Source organism: Apteryx rowi, unplaced genomic scaffold (genome assembly GCF_003343035.1).
Source record: "Apteryx rowi isolate R43461 unplaced genomic scaffold, aptRow1 scaffold_236, whole genome shotgun sequence".
Taxonomy (NCBI): Eukaryota; Metazoa; Chordata; class Aves; order Apterygiformes; family Apterygidae; genus Apteryx; species Apteryx rowi.
Window position 1 is genome coordinate 1,044,504 of NW_020448708.1, and position 18,058 is coordinate 1,062,561.

The following is an 18,058-nucleotide window of genomic DNA, read 5'->3' on the forward strand; positions in this document are numbered from 1 at the left end:
ATTCATATTTGAAGAGTTACCTTTGAAATAGAAACTTCAAACAAATTTTCAGTTCTTCACAATAAGAACATAGCACAAAACCCCAAGTGACGCTGCTGGACGATGTTGTACGCGAACAGCGTAAGGATTAAGTAAACGAAACCAAATGCAGAATGTACAACAAACCTTGTGCTAGTGACTAAACTGCCACCTACATTTCTGCAGCAGTTGTTTTTGTCCACAGAGACTGATCAATGATCTTACAGGAGAAATCTGCATCAAGGATTAAGGTAGATGTGAAGATGCTTGTTTTAAATCTTCTAGCCCAATTTACAGCACCATTATAATCAAGCCAGAGTAACAACGTGTAGTCATTCCTTCTCTGAGGAGTCAGTTTATTCACAAAACCACTGTAGTTTGCCGTTGTAAATTGAAGTTTATTTAAAAGCAGGACAAACTTGGAGACATTGGCCTGAAGCTCTCTGGGGGCAAAGGGAGGGAAACGTAGCGTTTTTACTGTTTGAGGAACCTTTTTCTCGCTACTTCTTTTGTTCTATGTCGGCTGGTCGGTGGTTTCGGTCCAACCCCCCCCCGAGAAAGGGCGCTACAGAACTGGAGGCCTCCGGTGAAAGCCGTATTGGGGGAGCTTCCTCACGCAAGAGCAGGCCTCCTCGGGCGGCGCCAGGCAGCCGGAGCTCTCGGCCTTTACTCTGCTGTAGCGCCAGGAGCCCCGCCGCGGCCCGGCCCTGCACCGCCCCGCGCGGCTCGCTCGCCCCCCGGCCCCAGCAGCAGAGCCCTCCCGCGGCACAGCCCCGCGTCCCCCCGCAAGCGCCCGGCGCTCCCCGCCCGTCTCGGCGCCGCCGGGAGGCCTCTTGGGCGGGCAGCGCGGGAGCGGACGAGGCCGCAGGAGCGCCTGCTGCCCAGCGCGGCCGCAGGACGGGCTGCGAGGCCCCAGAGCCAGGCAGCGCGCGGGACAACCCCACCCAGCGGCTGGGCGGCCGGGGCCTGATTTCAAACGGCGGCGGTCCAATCAGAGGCGAGGGCGGGGCTGGCGCTGCGTTTGAGTCACGCAGTAACGGGCGGCGGCAGCAGTGTGGGGCCGGGCCGGGCCGGGCCGGGCGGCTGGCTGGAGGCGAGGGGAGGTCGTGATGGTGCCGAGCCGTGCCTGAGAGGCCGCGGCCGTGGGAGGCCGGGGGCTGGCGTGGGGGCGGCGGGAGCTGGGATGGCCGAGCAGAGGCGAAGCCTGGTGCGACTGGCGGTGCTGCAGCAGCTCCGTGCCGCTTACGGCATCAAGGTGAAGAGCGGGAGTTGCCGAGGGGCGGCGGGGAAGCAGCCCGCAGCGGCGGCCGCAGAGGTAAGGGCGGCGGTCAGCCCTCGACCTTCCCCCTCTTCCTGCTCACCGTGAGCCCGCCGAGGGCGGGCTGTGGAGCGCGCTGCCGCTGTGCGAGCGAAGTCCGGGGGCCTGGGGCTGCGCTCCTTCCCCCCAGCCGCTCGTTCAGGCACCGGTGCGCTTACGGTAACGCTGTTGTTCGGGCTGGCCACTGGCGGTGGGGTGAAGAGAAAGCATAGCCTATTCTCGTGGGGAGGCAGCTTAGTACCTGTAACGGCAGAAGTAGGCTTTTCCCTTTCCTCAGCAAGCAAGTGCTCCAGGCAGTCGTCGGGGTAATAAATCACAAATATTGCACACGTCACAAAATATGGTGGTTTAGTAAGATAACGTTATAGCGATGCTGAATTTTGCCCTCTCTTTTGGGATCTGAGTGTTGCAAGACAGATCAGATGGTGAAAAAGAAATTTTGTTTGCTTTTTCTTTTTTTCTTAAGTAGTGATTTTGTTAATGTAGTTCATATGCTCTGTCAAATACATATGTGTCAAAGCTACTAATGTATGTCTCTGGTCTATGCAAGAGCTCTTAAGATTTTGTGGTGTTTAATATTACTCGCTGTGAAATTGGAATCTTAGTCATTGTATTATTTGTCAGAATACATAGGTGCTGTGTGGTTTCTCAAAACTTTGTCTTTTATTCTCCTTGATTTCTTAGATTTTGGCTTGAAGGGCTTTATTTACACCGTTTCTTGGTATAAGACATGACTATGGATACTGTAGTGCAGACAGATCTTGCCTCGCTTTGCCTGTGCTCTAAGGAATGAAAATCTGCCCCAGACCAAAAGCTGTGTTGGCCTCGTGGTCTGAGCAGAGTACTGTGCTGTGGTTATGTTGCTGCTGTTTGAGAGAGAGAGCTTGCAGCTTGCCAGTCTTGGCACAGGGAGGGTAAACTCGAGTCTGTTTGAACCACTAATATATGTTTTGAAAGGTAAGAAGAATCTCAGAGTTGTGGCTCTTCCGCACATGGCAAAAACAACCCGCAAAACACACATCCCAAAATACTTTGAATTCATTGAAGAAAAAAGTGTATTTTTCTGTCTCTGGACTCTAAAGTATCTTAATGCCAGTTTATACAGCATTGGAGTCYATTCAAAACATTGTGATCTCCTAGCAGAACTTAATTTATAAAGCATGGGAGGAGCCACAGTCAAGTCCTACCCAAAGACCCCTGTGTAATGGTATAGCACAAAACTTAGTGCTCTTAGAATGAGCTTTCTGTAAGACCATTTCCATTGCTGAGAAGATATTACGAAATGTTCTAGTAACCCTTGGCCAACATAAGCTGAAGGAGTTGCAAAAACACATGCTCTGGGTTCAGAAAAGGAGAGAACAAAAACAAAGTTAGAATGACTTTCCTCCCTATTGGCAACAGCAAGTGTATGGATCTAGATCTGGGGGGGGGAAGGGGGGAAGAAAGTAATAAGGACTATGAGTATGTATGTATATCATAATAAGTGTCTAACTAGCTGTCTACAGTGTTTAAATCTTACACAAAATGTATTTTTAAATAACAACTGAGCAGGGACTTGTTTCTCACCAGCTGAGGTGGGAAGAGGTTGAGAATAACATTGGGGGTGGGATTCTATTTCTATTCTAAGGGAATAGACAGTATTTTATTTCAAAAATCAAAATAAACCATGACTTCTGGTCTGTCAGTCAAAACCCAGTAAAGTAAGTTTAGGCATTAAGTATGAATTTTAAGTATTGAATTTCAGGCCACTGGAAGTAACATCATCTTGTAAATACAGAGAAACATTATATCTTGAAGTTACTATTCTTTCTGTGCCTTTAGTAGCAACCTGGAATGAAGCAATAGAAGCATATGTATTGCTTCCATTTCTGTATCAATCCTGTTATGCTTGTTTTCTGTAGGCTAGATAGGCCAAAGGTAGCCTAACAATGGTTGGTTATTGATTAACTATTTTTTCAGTGTGATCAGCACTTTGAATTTCAGGCATAAATGACTGAGTTTGCATTCATCTCCAATACTAAAAATACAAATCGGGAGTGATCTCAGTCTTGGTGGTGGGAGGAAGGGGGAAGTGGGGGGAGCTGACTTGGATTTTAAGTAAATTTAAATAGAAAAGAGGTGGGGCAAAGTATTAAAAATACAGGTTGGTTTGTTGAAATGTGGACACTTATGAAACTACATACCAACTATGAAACAACTGTGTGGTACCTCAAACTTTAAAAAAAACCTGTAGGCAAGCATCAGTTGTAATGACTGAAGAAACTGCTTGTTTTCTAATACCTCACAAAGACCCTTATGTCTTGCTATAAGGTTGTAAAGTTTTCTTAAATACAAACTATGAGTGTGAGAGTTTAGAACATTTCCTTAGACTGTTCTGTTTAGATTAATCCTCCCTAAAACAGCTGTGTTGAGTGCATCAGATGGAAGAAAAAGTTATTTATTTTTTCAAAGTTGTTATTCAAATGTGTAATATTGGTTGGGTTTAATTTTTAAGAAAAATGGAATTTTGTCAATTTGGAAAGTTAAGGTAAGATTGCAGAACAGTCTGTTAATATCCTTGCCAATTTTGTGGCCTTGTAGGAAAACTGACTCCAAGTAGAATAATATAAGATATGCAAAACAAACTGCAGAAGAACTTTCTATTCTTTCATAGTAATCCAGGCTGTTAATTTTAACTAGAATCAGTGTAGACTCAGATATTAAAAGATGATAGTGTCCTTCTGACAATGCCCCATACCTTTCTTATCTGAAATACTTTGTTTTTTTTGTCTTAATTACGCTTCAGTTTTTACTTTGTGGGTTATGTGCATTTCTGTAATATGTAGTTGGTAATATTCCTGACCTTTGAATAATTGAATTTTGTATTTTAGGGTAAAATCTTTGGAATATCTTTTCATGCATTACCACAGACACTTGTGCCAGAATATGGAAGTATTCCAAGGTAAATTAACATTGTATATTTAGATCTACACTTATTTTGCTCTTTGTATAGTAATGAACTTCTGTTGGAGGAAAACACTTACTCTCGGCCTAGTAAAGCTTATGGGAGATATAAAAATAGTTTCAGTTGAGGGAGGAGGAAAGTAAAAGTTAGGTGGGGAATTTGGATCCAGAGCTATCATTCAGTTCTGTTTCTTTTTACTGACTGTCTTTGGGGAAGACTGTCCTATATATAAAATTTTATGCATTTATCATGAGATTGTTCTTCTAGGAAAAGTGAAGTTTATTCTGAATGTGAAGTTTATTCTGAATGTGTGAAGTATGTTGTAATTCTTTCCTCAGCTTTCTTGTTGATGCTTGTGAATATTTAGAAGAACATATTCATACTGAAGGACTCTTCAGGAAGTCTGGATCTCTTGTTCGCTTAAAAGCGTTAAAGGTATTCTCTAAAGTCATTCATATATATATATATATAATATTTTGTGTGTGTATCAAATAAACTGAATTTCATTTGATCATCTGTATGTTTTAGCTTTTGAACTCTTTTCAGTAGCATTTGAGTTGTATTACTGGAAGTAGTATATAACATTATCTGCTTTAGAAATGAGAGAGGGGATCTCATCCAGAAACTGGCAAACAATTTCTCCCCTGGCCCAGGCAATTTTTCAACTGTCTGGATTGTGAGAAAACACTTTTGACTAAACAAACTTGATAGCAGTTATACGTACTGGATAGTGTGCGGATATTTGTTTAGCAGTATTCTCCCACAGAGATGTGGACATGGGAGAACCTGTAAATTAAACATATGTTGCCCATTAATATCATCTGTGTCTCTTTGTAGATACTGTAGTTAGGCAAAACATGACAAGACTGAAAGTAAAAATGGGGAAGACTTGATGGTCTCTTCTGATATGGGCTAGAGGATTAATGCCTAAACTTATAAATCTGCTGGTGTGTTGAAGACTTCAAATTATGTTTCTTATGAACAATTTCAGAGTAAACTGGATCAAGGTGAAAACTGCCTCTCAGCTGCATTGCCATGTGATGTTGCAGGGCTTCTTAAACAGTTCTTTAGAGAGCTGCCAGAACCCATCCTTCCACCTCATCTGCAGGAAGGCCTTTTCAAAGCTCAGCAGCTAGGAAATGAGAAGAAAACTGCCACTGTGCTGCTTTCTTGTTTAATGGCGGACAGAACAATTGAAGCTTTGCGATACTTTTTCAACTTTCTGAGAACTGTGTCCCTAAGGTCAGTGTAAAGTAATGTAAAGGGGATACTTGTAAATGAAACAAACAAAAAGAACCTCTATAAATTCCTTTAACTTTTTCTTTTTAGGCCACTACTGTCTTTCTGTGACTTTTTTTTTTTTGGTAACTTCCTAATTTGCAGTCATTTACTAGAATTCAAGCATAGTCTTTCCCTTCATTAATCCAGAGTGTTTTCTTATAAAACCTTACTATGCTGAAGACTGGACTTTTATTCTTGTTCTTTCATAGCTGTATTTCTAGTTTTTCTTTGGAAAGCAAAAGGAGTGACTGATGAAACTAACATCATCTAACTGATATTTTGCATACCTAAAAACTGATGGGGATCTATAACCTGTTGGATTCAATCACATAGTCATGCAGTTACCTAGTTTGGGGATGCATAGCAAACCTACTCATTGATCTTGATATAAGAGCACTCAAGTGAATGACTCCAGGGTTTGGTTTGGTTTGGTTTCCAATTGCATTTGGGTTATTAGTTTTCTTTCTCTCCACTGTTTGTCCTGATAACTTGTTTTAAACAAAAAAATTTTTCTTGTTAAGATCCAATGAAAACAGAATGGATAGCAGTAATCTGGCAGTGATATTTGCTCCAAACCTCTTGCACTCAAGTGAAAATGAAATGATGACAGCCAATACAGAAAAAAAAATTCGCTTGCAAGCTGCTGTTGTGCAAACACTTATTGATCATGCAGCAGAAATTGGTAAGATGGTAAATATTTATTGAAGTTTATTGTGGCACATATTTGTATACAGCTGTTTTTTCTAACTCTTTAAAAACCTTTAAAAATATTTCTCAACTAATTCAGGGCAAGTACCAGAATTTATCTTGGAAAAGATTCCTGCAATGTTAGGTATTGATGCCCTCAAATCTTCTCCCTCACTAAGGGGCCATGAAGACAGTGAACGTGAATCTCCCAGTGAATGTAAAAGGAGGAGACAACGAAGCGTTGGGGGTAGGTATGTTTGCTGAAAGCCTCAGCAACTAAAATGGACTAATTTTGAGACTTTAGGTATGCTGATCCTAAGCAGAATAGACTTCTGTGAAATTTGTTAGCTACTATATGAGACTTAAGTAATCACATCAATATATTATATATTTACAGACTTTATTTCAGTATGTCTGTTTTCTGCCAAAACAACTGTTTTGTTGGCATCCAGGCATGTAAAGTGAGATTAATGTTCCATATTTTTGGTGAGCTAACTTCAAATCCTGTTGCAGAACACAGATGAAATATTTTTAAAATTTTATTGGTAGTCTTAAAATTATACTTGGACGCTCAATGGTTACATAATTTGATAAGTCAGATTGTGAGATAGCAAGGATATAAATGGCACTGTTTTGAATCAGAAGATGAACTCTCAACTGGACACAGTATTCTTGTGCAAACTACATGACGTGTTACACACAACATCCTTAAAGAGCTTACAGTATGAGAACTTTGTCAGAATTGTATACCCTGCATACAGGGTAAGAAAGTCTAGGGAAATTCACGGTAGACTTTGCATGTCTTTTTCGTGTATGCAGGTTAAAACTTTGAGGGGGAAAAAAAAGTGTTTGTAAATCTGGAGTATTAATTTCTAATTATTTTCCAACCACTGTTTTGTGGAGATTTTATATATATATATAAATATTTATATTTTTATATATATAAAATAAAAAATAATATGAAATACTGTTACTAAGCTCTGAGTAAGCAGGCTAGTAAACTTTTTATAAGATAAATCAGTTTAGTTTAAGTGAGACTTAAACTCATCCTATAGGATTTGGTTTAGTTTTAACTGGTCTGTTATTTTCAAACAACATAGCTTTCTAACAACAGATTTACATCTGATTTATAAAGTTGCTCATTTCTGAAAAGCCCAGGTTTAATTGTTTCTAAACTTTGGTGAATAAGAAGTTTTTTATGGTTGAATACAGCAAAGACTGTCTGAACTTCATTGAGGAGATTTGTTTAGTGCTTTAAAAAAATGTAACTCTTGTAGCTTTTGAGTTTCAAGATGTATAACTACGTTTTTCTTTAGAATGCAAGAATTGAAAATGTCTGGTAATACTAAAATATTAGGAGTATATTTCTGTTAAGCGTAAGAAAGAARCACCAGAGCTGCTCAGTTCTAGAAACAGACTGTGAGGCTTTACTGGATATTGGTGTGGTCTGATAGCCTGGATCTGTTTCTTTTTGTAGGATATTCAGTAGAAGTTTTTTGCCAAATATAGACAATAGAACAGTGTGTTCTGTATTCTTCTACATTCTCCTTTTGGAAATACTCTGCCGTATGTACACTTGACCTGACTCTAATTATAACTCTGATYGTGTATGTATTCCTTATTTACTGAGTATTTACTTAGCTGATGTGCTTGGAGTATTAAACTTGACAGCAACTGAAATTAATGCTTTATTATGATATACATTTAGCCAGAGTATCTTCTTTCTGTAATATACTTGCCACTTCTTGAAGAAGGGACATCCTCTTGGAGTTGCAAAGTGGTAAATGTTTGTGAATGTTAAAACTAAGGAGAAGCAATTAGAATTTTTTTTTCATTCTCTGGAGCAGGTTCTGGCAGTATGCAGCTTCTGTTTCTCCAGATACAGTAAAACTGTATTACTCAGTATTATCTATTTTCAAAGATAAGTTTTGAAAAAACACCTGCTATTTACTAGACCATACAAGACATACCTCAGTTCAGCTAATCTCCGCTATAGACACAGGGAATACAACTTTAGGTTGCAGTAGTGCTTAATGAAAATGCTGCGGTTCTATTGTTCTTCTGCTTTTAAGTGTGTAAGACTTTATGCATATTCTACTGGTTTCATTTTCTCATTAAAAAGAACATAGTTCACAAAAGTTGTACAATATTTCTTTACAAGATCAAAGTTTTATACCTGGATTTGGGTTTAACTTTAAAGTATTAAAACTTTACCAGTTTCAAGAAGACTGCCCAGTAACACCTGTGAGAAAGTCTACAATGGATATCTTTTAGGTTTGCCTACAACATATCGGAAGGCGTATAGTTTACAATAACCAGTAGAACTCCCTACAAGAAACTTCTGTTGTCTTTGTATGAATTTTGCTTTTTAAGGAATATATAACTTTCTGGTTGTTGTGGAAAGGTTAACAAAACTGGTAAGTTTAGAAGATCTGCAATAGAGATTTCTTTAGATAAAACAACCATTTCAACTAAATTGCTCTATTTCTTTCTGAAAGAATATAAGTTAAAGTTTAGTTTAAAGTAGAACAAGACTAATTTAGTAATTAAATTTGATTGCTCGGTGTCTTGCATTTCAGATTTTGTTAGTGGAGCATTGAATAAATTTAAATCTAACAGAACACCCTCCACTACACCTCAGCAAGACAGAAGTGGTAGGTATTGGTGTATTCGTACTAAACAGAGACCATGCAGTATCTTTTGGATTTGTAGACTATATTCCAAAAAACAATTTGAAGCTTCAGAAGTTAATTGAAGATAAAAGATTCTGTTTAAATTGTTTAAAACTTTGAATATAGTTACATTTTTTTTTATTGAGGATACTGCATTTACTTTATTGTTTGGAGCAGCTACAATCACTGCAGCAGTGGGCTGAGCAGTTCTAAGATTAGAAACTAAGCTTCTGCTTTTTAGCTAATGCACACTAAGGCTTTAGTGCAGTAGACAGCATTTTATCCTGTTGAGAATGAATTAGCTAAAAACTGAAATTCTTTTGCTTTTTCTGTTGCTTAAACTTGCAGAAGATGACTGTCCTTGGTGTCTTTTTTCTAATAGCTGTATTTTCTTGTACAAGTGTGTGGTTTTGGATTTTCCTTTCTGGGATGCTAACTTGGGGGTGTGTGGGGGAGGGACCCAAGAAGCTATATTGATTGCTCTTTGTGTTTAAAAATGCATGCACTTTGGTTAAGATTTTACAATAACTCTTTGCTTGTTTGGGGCAGGGCGGGGGGAGACAGGGACACTAAACTGTTTATATTCAAGTAAACTCTCACCCTTTTAAGCTGTTATTGCAAGCGCAATTTTCTTAATTGCAGTCCTTTCGTCAGTGACTCCAGTTGTTCCTACTCCAAGTACCAAACGTAAACTTCCAACTGATTGCTCCCAGAGCTTGTCTAGCAAGAAAAGACGATCTTTTAAGCATAGTTTTGCTTTGGAGTTCTTACCAAGTAGCATTTTTAGCAGCAGCTCAACACCAGCATCGGGTACAGTGCTTTTATTCTTTTTCTTGCTGCTTGAAGTGATTACTCTTGGTTTTTAATTTAAACATATAATATTTTGTTCTTGTTGGGCAGTCTTAACTTCACTTAGATGTTCCTTATACTGCTTACCCTGTCTGAGTAAATAGTCTTCTGGATTTATGTTCATCAGTGACTGTCATGTCTGAAAATGTGAAATACCCAAAAGCAAAATTATTTTCTTATGTTTGGGAACACCCATCACCCATCTCAGATCTGCAATTCTGATGTCCTTTGATCTTTTCAGTCCCTTTGTACCACATATTCAGGTTATACTCTCATCCTTTTTTTCTTCCAGTCTATCTCCAGTGTATACTTATATTTCTGTCTTTACACACAAATCCATCAAGACTGCCTTTGTTTCTAAACTTTTTAAATGTTGCAGCATTCTTCTGTTTCCTAAATACTTGAATGACTGGTCTTAGTTCTGTATGAAGTGGGATGAAATGTTACGATTACAAAGGTTCTTTCTTGAATCCGATCACCTCTGGTTCTCCCTGGATGCTAAATAACCTCAAAATTCTATAGAAAAAGGTTTTCCCTGTTCTTTTTGTTGAACTTTTGTTACTCTGATACCCCTTCATTCTACCAGAGTGCTTCTAACTGTCAGCCTTTTGCACAAATCGTCTTTTTGTTTGGCTCCCTTAATATACTGCCAACTGAATTTAGAGTGAAAATTTCTAGATTGATTATGTTTGTCCTTCCTAAAGATCAGTGTTCCCCCCGCCCCAGGTGAGTGGTTTAAAACTGCCCAGTTTTCTCTTTAATATATTTTTAATGAAATCATTTCAAGCTCATTATGAAATTCTTGCCTTTAGGGATAAACACATTGAAGCAATGGCATCTTCTAAAGATGATAGTAATGCATCTGTTTCATAAAAAGTTAGGAAATAGAATAGTGCCTCTTTCATTTATTGTTGTTGCTTTAATTGGTCTGGTTAAGTATTTATGTAAAAGAGTGGACATGCCACACATTGCAAATAATATCAAGATTGAATTTAACTTTTCTTTATAAAGTTCTTAAATTTGCAAAACCGATTTGGTGATGGAGTAGAAGCTTAATTGAAAGTGTGACATCACTAGCRTGCTTGTACATCTGTTAAGAGTATCTTCCTGATTTGATTTAATTGCATCCAATTGCTTCTATAGATGCTACAAGCAACAGCTTCATTTTAATATTAAATAGAAGTGGAAGTCAAAATATTTCCAAGTCATCACTCCAGAAAATAAGCAAAATATCTGTTCTGTATAAACCTTCTTTTCACTGCTTTAACTGCTAAGACTTTATCTGAAAACATGATTTGAAGAGCGTTTAATTGTAATTATAATCTAATCATAATTTGAGATTCTATACAATTTTGTTCCTACAGTTCAGTTTGATGCAAGTCCTTTTGTGTCCCTTGAGTCATCTCAAAACTCTCTGTCTCCTTCAACTGGTAGTGAAAATCATTTGTCCAGTACAGGAAACAGAAGAATTAAAAGACCTGCAAGCAAAAAGTTATACAGGTAATTTGCCTTAATTCACAGAAACTAAAGATAAATTGGAGAGAGAATTCTCTATCCCTTGACTAATGATGCATAAAATCTCATTCTTTCTTTAAAAATGACCTTTCTTGGTGTTTAAAACACACTGACTTTTTTTTACAGTTGTCTAAAAAACACTGGATTTTCCAATGTGGTAAAATGTAGCTCAAATTAACTCTAAGGTTTGGTGTGGTAGCTTTAAAGAAACCTTCCTGTCCCTATTAAAAAAGCTTGTCTTGAAGGCTGTAGCAGACTTCAAACTAGAGGAAAGAACCAAAGTAAGTGTCAGGATGTTTTCACTGTTGTGTGGGTGTGTGTGTTTGTGGTTTTTGTTTTTATTTTTCTCTCCTGTGTGTGTGTGTGTCACTTCTTCCCCTTTTTCCCCCCAGGGCTGAATCAGGAAAAACAGGTTGTTTTTCTCCAAAGATTAGTCGAAAAGAAATGGTTCGTAGGTCGTTACGCCTGAAGTTTGGTTTGGGGAAAAGCAACAGAGACATAGTAAGTATGCCGCTTCTATAGCTTTCTTCTTGTCACTGTGCAAATTTAATCATAAGGCTTGGGAACTGCTTGTCAGTGGCAGAAAGAACTTATTTTGGTAATAGATCAGTTTTGGATCTGGATCACAGCTGGACCTGCTACCTAGTATGAGAATCTCTAGACTTACTTTCATAATAGTAACTGCTCAACTTGTGAGCAGTAAGTCAGAAATTCAGGAACTGTCAGGTATTAGAGCATGTGCATACATCACAATCACTATATTCACTGCGTTGCAAGTATGCCTTACTGCAGGTAGGCTGTTCCCTACCTAGGTCTACAGAGCATCCAGGGAAGATGAAGGGATGGCTAGGAAAAGGCTGCTATGGCTATGACTTGTATAGCCTTTTCCTGGCCAACTTTCCCAGGTGCTCCATCACATAAAACATTTATTTTGTAAATGAGATTCTAAATTACAAGTTTATAAAGAGTAACACCTTTTGTTTATTCCTTCAAGAATATTGTATCAGGATGTGCAGTTGGTAATAGATCTGAAAATATTGGAAGGCGTCTTGCAGGCCAACAAGATTTGGAAAGCAGAGCTGAATGTGCAAAAAGAGATGTACTCTTCAGCCCATATAACAATGAAAAATTCCCTAAGAAAGGTAAATATCTGACAAGTTATATTAAATGGGGAAAGCTTCTGCTTTCATGAAGCAAAGTAACTGCAAAAAGATATCAAAGCAATTGGATTAATGGTGCTTCTAGCTAGTAGGGCAAAAGTTAGTTGAACAATAGTAGTGGCTCCTGGGAAAAAGTCATTTAGCTAATAAGGACAGGTTTGTAGTATCTATGTATCTTAGTAGTTCTCTTGTTAGTTTAGCAAGATAAGATGCATGATTTCAGTTTTCAATAGTGTAACTTTTTTTTTCATGTCTCTGAAACTTAAGGTAATGATGGTACCTTAAAACTCAGTGCTGCTTAGATAACTAGGTTATTTTTAGCAAGGATTTTTGCCTATCACGATTATTAATTTCATTAGCCATATTCTAATCACAAAACATTATTCTTAAATACTGTGACATTTATTTTAAGGTTCAAAGAATGTGAGCAAGTCAGAAGAAAACTTGTTAACTCCAAAGTGTCATGATAAAGTAGTTTATCGAATGTCATGGAATAGTCCTGCCGTTACGGATTCTCAGGAGATCAGCAGCAATGAGGGAAGTTTGCCAGGACACCCTGAAGCTGGAGCTGGTTCTTCAGAATCTGTTTTCATAGCTGGAAAGCCACCAGTTGTTCCAGATGAATTCAGATCCACAACTGTAAACAAACAAGACAATAGCTTAAAGCTTTTGCTATGTGAGAAAGAAAGTAATTTAACTACAGAAACATTACTGAAAGTTAAGAAAGCCTTTTCTGCATCTGGAAGTAGTCTTCACAGTGTGATAAGTGATACAAAGTCTTCCTTTTTAGATGTTACAGAAGAAACATTAAGTGAAACTCTCTGTCTCACAGGGCTCAGTCCAGAGAAAGAAAAGTTAGCTGAAAGTTCTGGAAGTCTAGCAAATACAGAATCCAGACAGCTGTTCCACCAATTTAATCAATCTTATGCTATTGATAAACAAAAATCAAAAAAAGATGAAATTAAAGTTTTGGAGAAAAACTTCCAAAGTTCTATTGAGATTGAACTTCAGGTCCAGAAACCAGACCTGAAAAATGTAATAGAACTTACTGTGTCTCAAGTAATGGCCAGAGAAGACGAGCTGACTTTTCAGAACAGTTCATTGAAAGATGACTTAAACAAATTAGGTTCCTTTGGGAAAAAAGAGGAAATAAAACTAACACACACTGAGACAGCTGAAAACTGTAGGGTAAAATGCTGTGATTTGGAAGAAGATACTGCTAAATCTTTTGGGGCAGGACAGCTTCCCATTTCACGACTACCTAAATCAGGAAATGAACTAGGCAACCAGTACTTGCAAGCTGAAAATTCTGATAAAATTCTAACTAAAACAGCAACTGTTTCTGATCATGGAAAGGTTTCTGACCACATACAACGGTTCAACAAGCTTTCATTAAATGATCCAAGTTCCGCAAGCAAAACTAAACCGCCTCTTAACTTTCAACGTACTCCTGTTCGACAATCTGTAAGAAGAATGAATTCCTTATTGGAGGCTAACAGACGATCTGCAAGCTGTCAGCTAGTCCAAGCTAGTGATGTTGGTTCGCCACTTGTTAAATCTTTGAGCTATGATTCTGCACTATCCTTCTGCACAGAAAAGCTCTCAAAGAATTCCACTGCTTTGTCACTCAAGAGTGAAAGTACACACAATCAAGTTTCTACATCTCATAAACAGGTAGACTTAATGTCCAAATCATGTTGCAGACGGTTAAATCCATTAGAGAATCCTGATGTTTCTGTAAGAACTGCTGAAATCCACAAACAGAAAGTGACTGTTAATCCATCAAAGTCTGTTTTAGAAGACCTAACCAATCATGAAACAGTGAAATCTAGTTTAAAAGTAAATGCATGTGTAAAGATTCCAGGTGCTGTGCCAGAAAAATGTGCCATCACAAAAAATCCTCTGGGAAAAGAAAAGGTTCGTTATAGAGGCTCTCCAAAGAATCCAATATCTAAAGTGAAACTCCTACCAACTGCAAAACCAGTAGACTTATAGGATTAAATAGGATGGCTAAATGGGCTAATTAGAACTGCATTAACCTCTGGAAAAACTAAATTTGTGGTTTTTTTGTTTTTTAGCTCCAATTATTTGTTTTTTTTAATTACAAGTCATGGACTTGCACAAGTTGCAATGTCTCTGTTTTATGTTGTTTTTTTTGTTGTTTTTTTGAAGCCTTTTTGTAGTTGCTAGTCTTTCATCTAAATGGATTTGATTTTTAAAAACTCTGGTTTTATGAATGTTGGCATTATAGCTAAGAATCTGTCCGATACCTTCTAAAAAGCATGCTGCATGTCCCAAAACAATTTTTGCAGCATTTAGACAAAGTACCATTTGAAGTTGTTGATTTTATTTTAAACTTCTGAGGAAAAAAGACATCTGAAAGTAAATGTCTTAATGCTGAGTATTGCTGTGTTAAATTTATTTACTTCCTAGTTTTAAATGTATTTTAGCCCTACCTTGATATTTAAGTTAGACCTCACACCAGCTCTACTTCTTTTGAGACCATGACTTTTATTTTTATTGGAGTAAGCTGGGAGCACATTTTCCTTTTTGAGAGGATAAACGAATCATATCTTGCCATGTGTACACATATACTGGAAAACTATTAGAATATGTGGAAAATAAATGTGCAGTTAATCCAAGTAGTGAAAAACAAGTCTTAAATTCCTCTGACAACTTATGTTCTACAATGTGTACAAAGTATCTTCAGTTGTCAGCAGTAAAATGTTTTATCTTAATATGAAAAGCTGGTCTTAACTTATTTTTAGAGTAATAGAATGGTGTTAACTAGGTGGTGCAGAAGCAGATTTTAGATACTGATTATGTTGCAAGAGACAAATGTAAAAAGCCATACTGTGTTAAAAGTTGATTTGCACAAGCAAATGTTTACATCTCAGAATTAAAACTGTTTGTCATCAGTTGTAAGATTATTTAAGAGTAAACACTTGAACCTGTTCGTTAGCTTTCTGTATGTACAAATTGCTTGTTGGCAAAATGTAAGAGCTGAAAGCACTGGATACTCTTGGTTTTAATAAAACCACTGTTTTTGTCCCTTCTCTGTGACCATTCTTCTACAGTGACTTGCAAATTTAGCTTATATTGTCATACACAAGACTGAGGACAGTTAAAAATTAGTCTGAAAATATTTGTCAGAAATAATTCTATTCTGGCACTCTGATTTTTGTTTATCTTAAAGTTTGAGTCTCATAACTAGCAAAATCATGGCACAAAATAAACAGTTTAGCAGGACTTAAGCTTCTAAAATGCTTACAGAAAGAGCGAGTTCTGCTTGCTTTCTGTTCCCCTCCTTCCCTACATATACACAGATTCATTAGGTGAGTTGGTTCAGTTAAGTGATTTTACAGAAACTTCCTGCCCCCCATCAGCCCAGCTAAGCTACCTCCCTCTATTGCTACATGGTTGTTAAGATGTAACATTAGGGGAGCAGCAGGAGGTAAGCAGCCATGAAACTGTCTGAACAGGAGTGTTTGTTACAGTGAAGTGCTGGAAGCTTTACTTTCGTGAGGCAAGTGAGCCAGCATGACAGTTCACCGCCATCCAAGGAGGAGGCTACTTCTCCCTGCTCTCAACTATGTGTTCCTACCCTCTGCTTTTAGTAGCTGTTGGCAGATCCCTCAGTTGGCCAAATGTATGCACCAGAGCACCGTGTTTTGTGCCACTTCAGTGAGGTAAGTAGGCTTAGCAAAGCAACTGCCAGCTGCCATAGCTGACACAAGGGAGGAGGTATGAGATGGAAATTGGACAGAAGGAGATAAAGGAAATTTCATGAGGATGAAAATAAGATCTGATTCTTTCCTCAGTAGTAAGCTGTCATGTCAACTTCTGCTTGAAATAGTGAGACTTGAGATTTTTCCATTGATGTGCCATGTATTTTGCATACTAATGAGACTTTGATATTTTCTGGAGCTTTGATGGAGTATCTGCTATTAAGGGAAGAGCTCTATGGATCAGGGATCTGCAGTAGGGATTATTCTGGATGCTGTCCACTTTAAGCCATCATGCAAAGACTATCAAATACTTGGGTTTTGTGAATATTTTGCTGTCTTTAATCGTTAGCTGCTTTGTTAAATGTTGCTATAGTCTTAAATATTGAAAGACATCCTTCTTGTGTAACACAAAGGCACAACAGCTCTTTGCATATATCTACCAGGGACAACCCCTTTGCTACTGATCTGTTTCTTGCCACTTCTTGTAATTTGTACTCCAGAATGTTTAAGTTTGTAGGCTTAGTTATTTGAAACGTAGGGTATTACAATCAAAATTCCTTTTTATTTTCTACCATTAGTATTTCAGGTTGCTGTGTCTGTGACTGTATGTGAATAGTACCAACTCAGTGATGGTTAAATGACTACTAGCTAATGGTTTTGAAGCATGACCAAAGCAATCAAGAAAATAGGTTCACTTCTAGAAGAAAGTGGGCTAAGAGAGCTGTGAAGCTTTAAATTATGTGAACTGTTCCTTTTGAAGGAGAAAATAGTAAACTATTTTGATCTTCAACACAAGTAGGTCTGGAATTAGTATGCAAGTCAGAAGGGCAGACTTCTGGGGAACCCAAGAGACACACCAACCATTTTTATCAGAGATATTATCAGAGAAAGCTGTCGGCTCTGTCATTAACAGGTTCAAAGAAACCTCTGAAACATGTATTTGCTTAAAATCAATCATGTTTGAGGAAGGGATGAGAAATACTAGATGCCCAAGGGTGGTCCAGTTTAATCCTGCAAGTTACAGAAATGTAAGGTATACTAAAAGACAGTGGGACGAGTAGTCTAGATGTGAAAGGGTAGTTCATGATCTGCTTTGTTTCTGAGGTTTTCTATCAATTTTTCTCATATCTCAAGAGGAACATTTCACATTCATGTCAGTAGCAGTTAACATGTTATATAAAATAGTCTTTAGAAATTATTGTTTTGCCAAGTGCTGTAATAAAATGATGAACCTTCTCATTTAGCAAGGTCCTTTTACAGGTTTTGGGGGTTTTGTTTTTGTTTTTTAATCCTCTACTGTGGATGATGTGTACAACTTTGCTTAATTTGGAAATCTTCACCTGCAGGGAGATGACTGCTGTGTTGTTACCTTGTTAACCTGCAGTCATGTAATGCTGTGACCCAGTAATTAAACCATGGATTGTATTATTCTAGGGAGAAAAAGCATACTGGGAAGACAGACTAATACAGTTACAGAAAGAAGACATTATTTATTCCTGGGGTTGTGACTATCAACAACTACCTTCTTTTTTTTTTTTTTTAATACAGTATTTAGCTGAAAAATGGGGTCCTGAATAGTCCATCCAACCTAGGCTTTGTATGATTTTTTTTATTATTATTTCAATTAAGGAATGTGGCAAGCAATCTGTGCATAACATACAGCGTGCATACGTGAAGCCCGGGGGGGGGGGGTCTCCGAGCCCCCGCGGCGGTGGGAGCCGCTGCCCGCAATGGATCCGGCCGCCTCGGGGCCGCGCTTGAAGGCAGGGGGAGCGGCGAGGCCGCGGCTGCGCACGGAGGATGCGCGGCCGCGGAGCCGCCGCAGCCGCAGAGCCGTGCCGGGAGCGGAAGGTGAGTGCGGCGCCCCCGAGGCCGGCGGGGGCCCT

The 18,058-nt window shown here is 38.5% G+C and overlaps 2 protein-coding genes across 7 annotated transcripts in view; both read left to right on the top strand.

Moving 5' to 3' along the window:
* Positions 1–1,173: 1,173 nt before the first annotated feature.
* On the top strand, positions 1,174–15,500 carry ARHGAP11A (Rho GTPase activating protein 11A). Of its 6 annotated transcripts, none has more exons than XM_026066012.1 (12): positions 1,174–1,333; positions 4,207–4,277; positions 4,619–4,715; positions 5,272–5,522; positions 6,083–6,243; positions 6,349–6,495; positions 8,828–8,902; positions 9,563–9,730; positions 11,134–11,269; positions 11,677–11,785; positions 12,279–12,426; positions 12,857–15,500. In XM_026066012.1, exons 1-12 carry the CDS (start codon positions 1,202–1,204, stop codon positions 14,437–14,439), a joined length of 3,078 nt encoding a protein of 1,025 aa, XP_025921797.1. In that variant the 5' UTR covers positions 1,174–1,201; the 3' UTR covers positions 14,440–15,500. The 6 variants fall into 6 exon arrangements, with proteins under 6 accessions (XP_025921797.1, XP_025921799.1, XP_025921798.1 ...); XM_026066014.1 differs by having other exon boundaries at positions 6,428–6,499; XM_026066013.1 differs by lacking the exon at positions 8,828–8,902.
* Positions 15,501–17,918: 2,418 nt separating this feature from the next.
* The window catches only part of SCG5 (secretogranin V), a 35,620-nt gene continuing 35,480 nt past the window's right edge, over positions 17,919–18,058 (top strand). The window contains exon 1 of the mRNA XM_026066019.1: positions 17,919–18,023. The gene's annotated coding sequence lies outside the window, so the exon portion shown is untranslated. The remainder of the gene's footprint in view (positions 18,024–18,058) is intronic.

What these genes read in the sequence shown, in the direction of transcription:
- ARHGAP11A (XM_026066012.1), top strand. Translation starts at nt 1,202, where the DNA reads ATGGCCGAGCAGAGGCGAAGCCTGGTGCGACTGGCGGTGCTGCAGCAG. An exon ending in CCGCAGCGGCGGCCGCAGAG is followed by an intron (nt 1,334 to 4,206) that starts GTAAGGGCGGCG and finishes TTTGTATTTTAG; the next exon opens with GGTAAAATCTTTGGAATATC. An exon ending in TTCGCTTAAAAGCGTTAAAG is followed by an intron (nt 4,716 to 5,271) that starts GTATTCTCTAAA and finishes GAACAATTTCAG; the next exon opens with AGTAAACTGGATCAAGGTGA.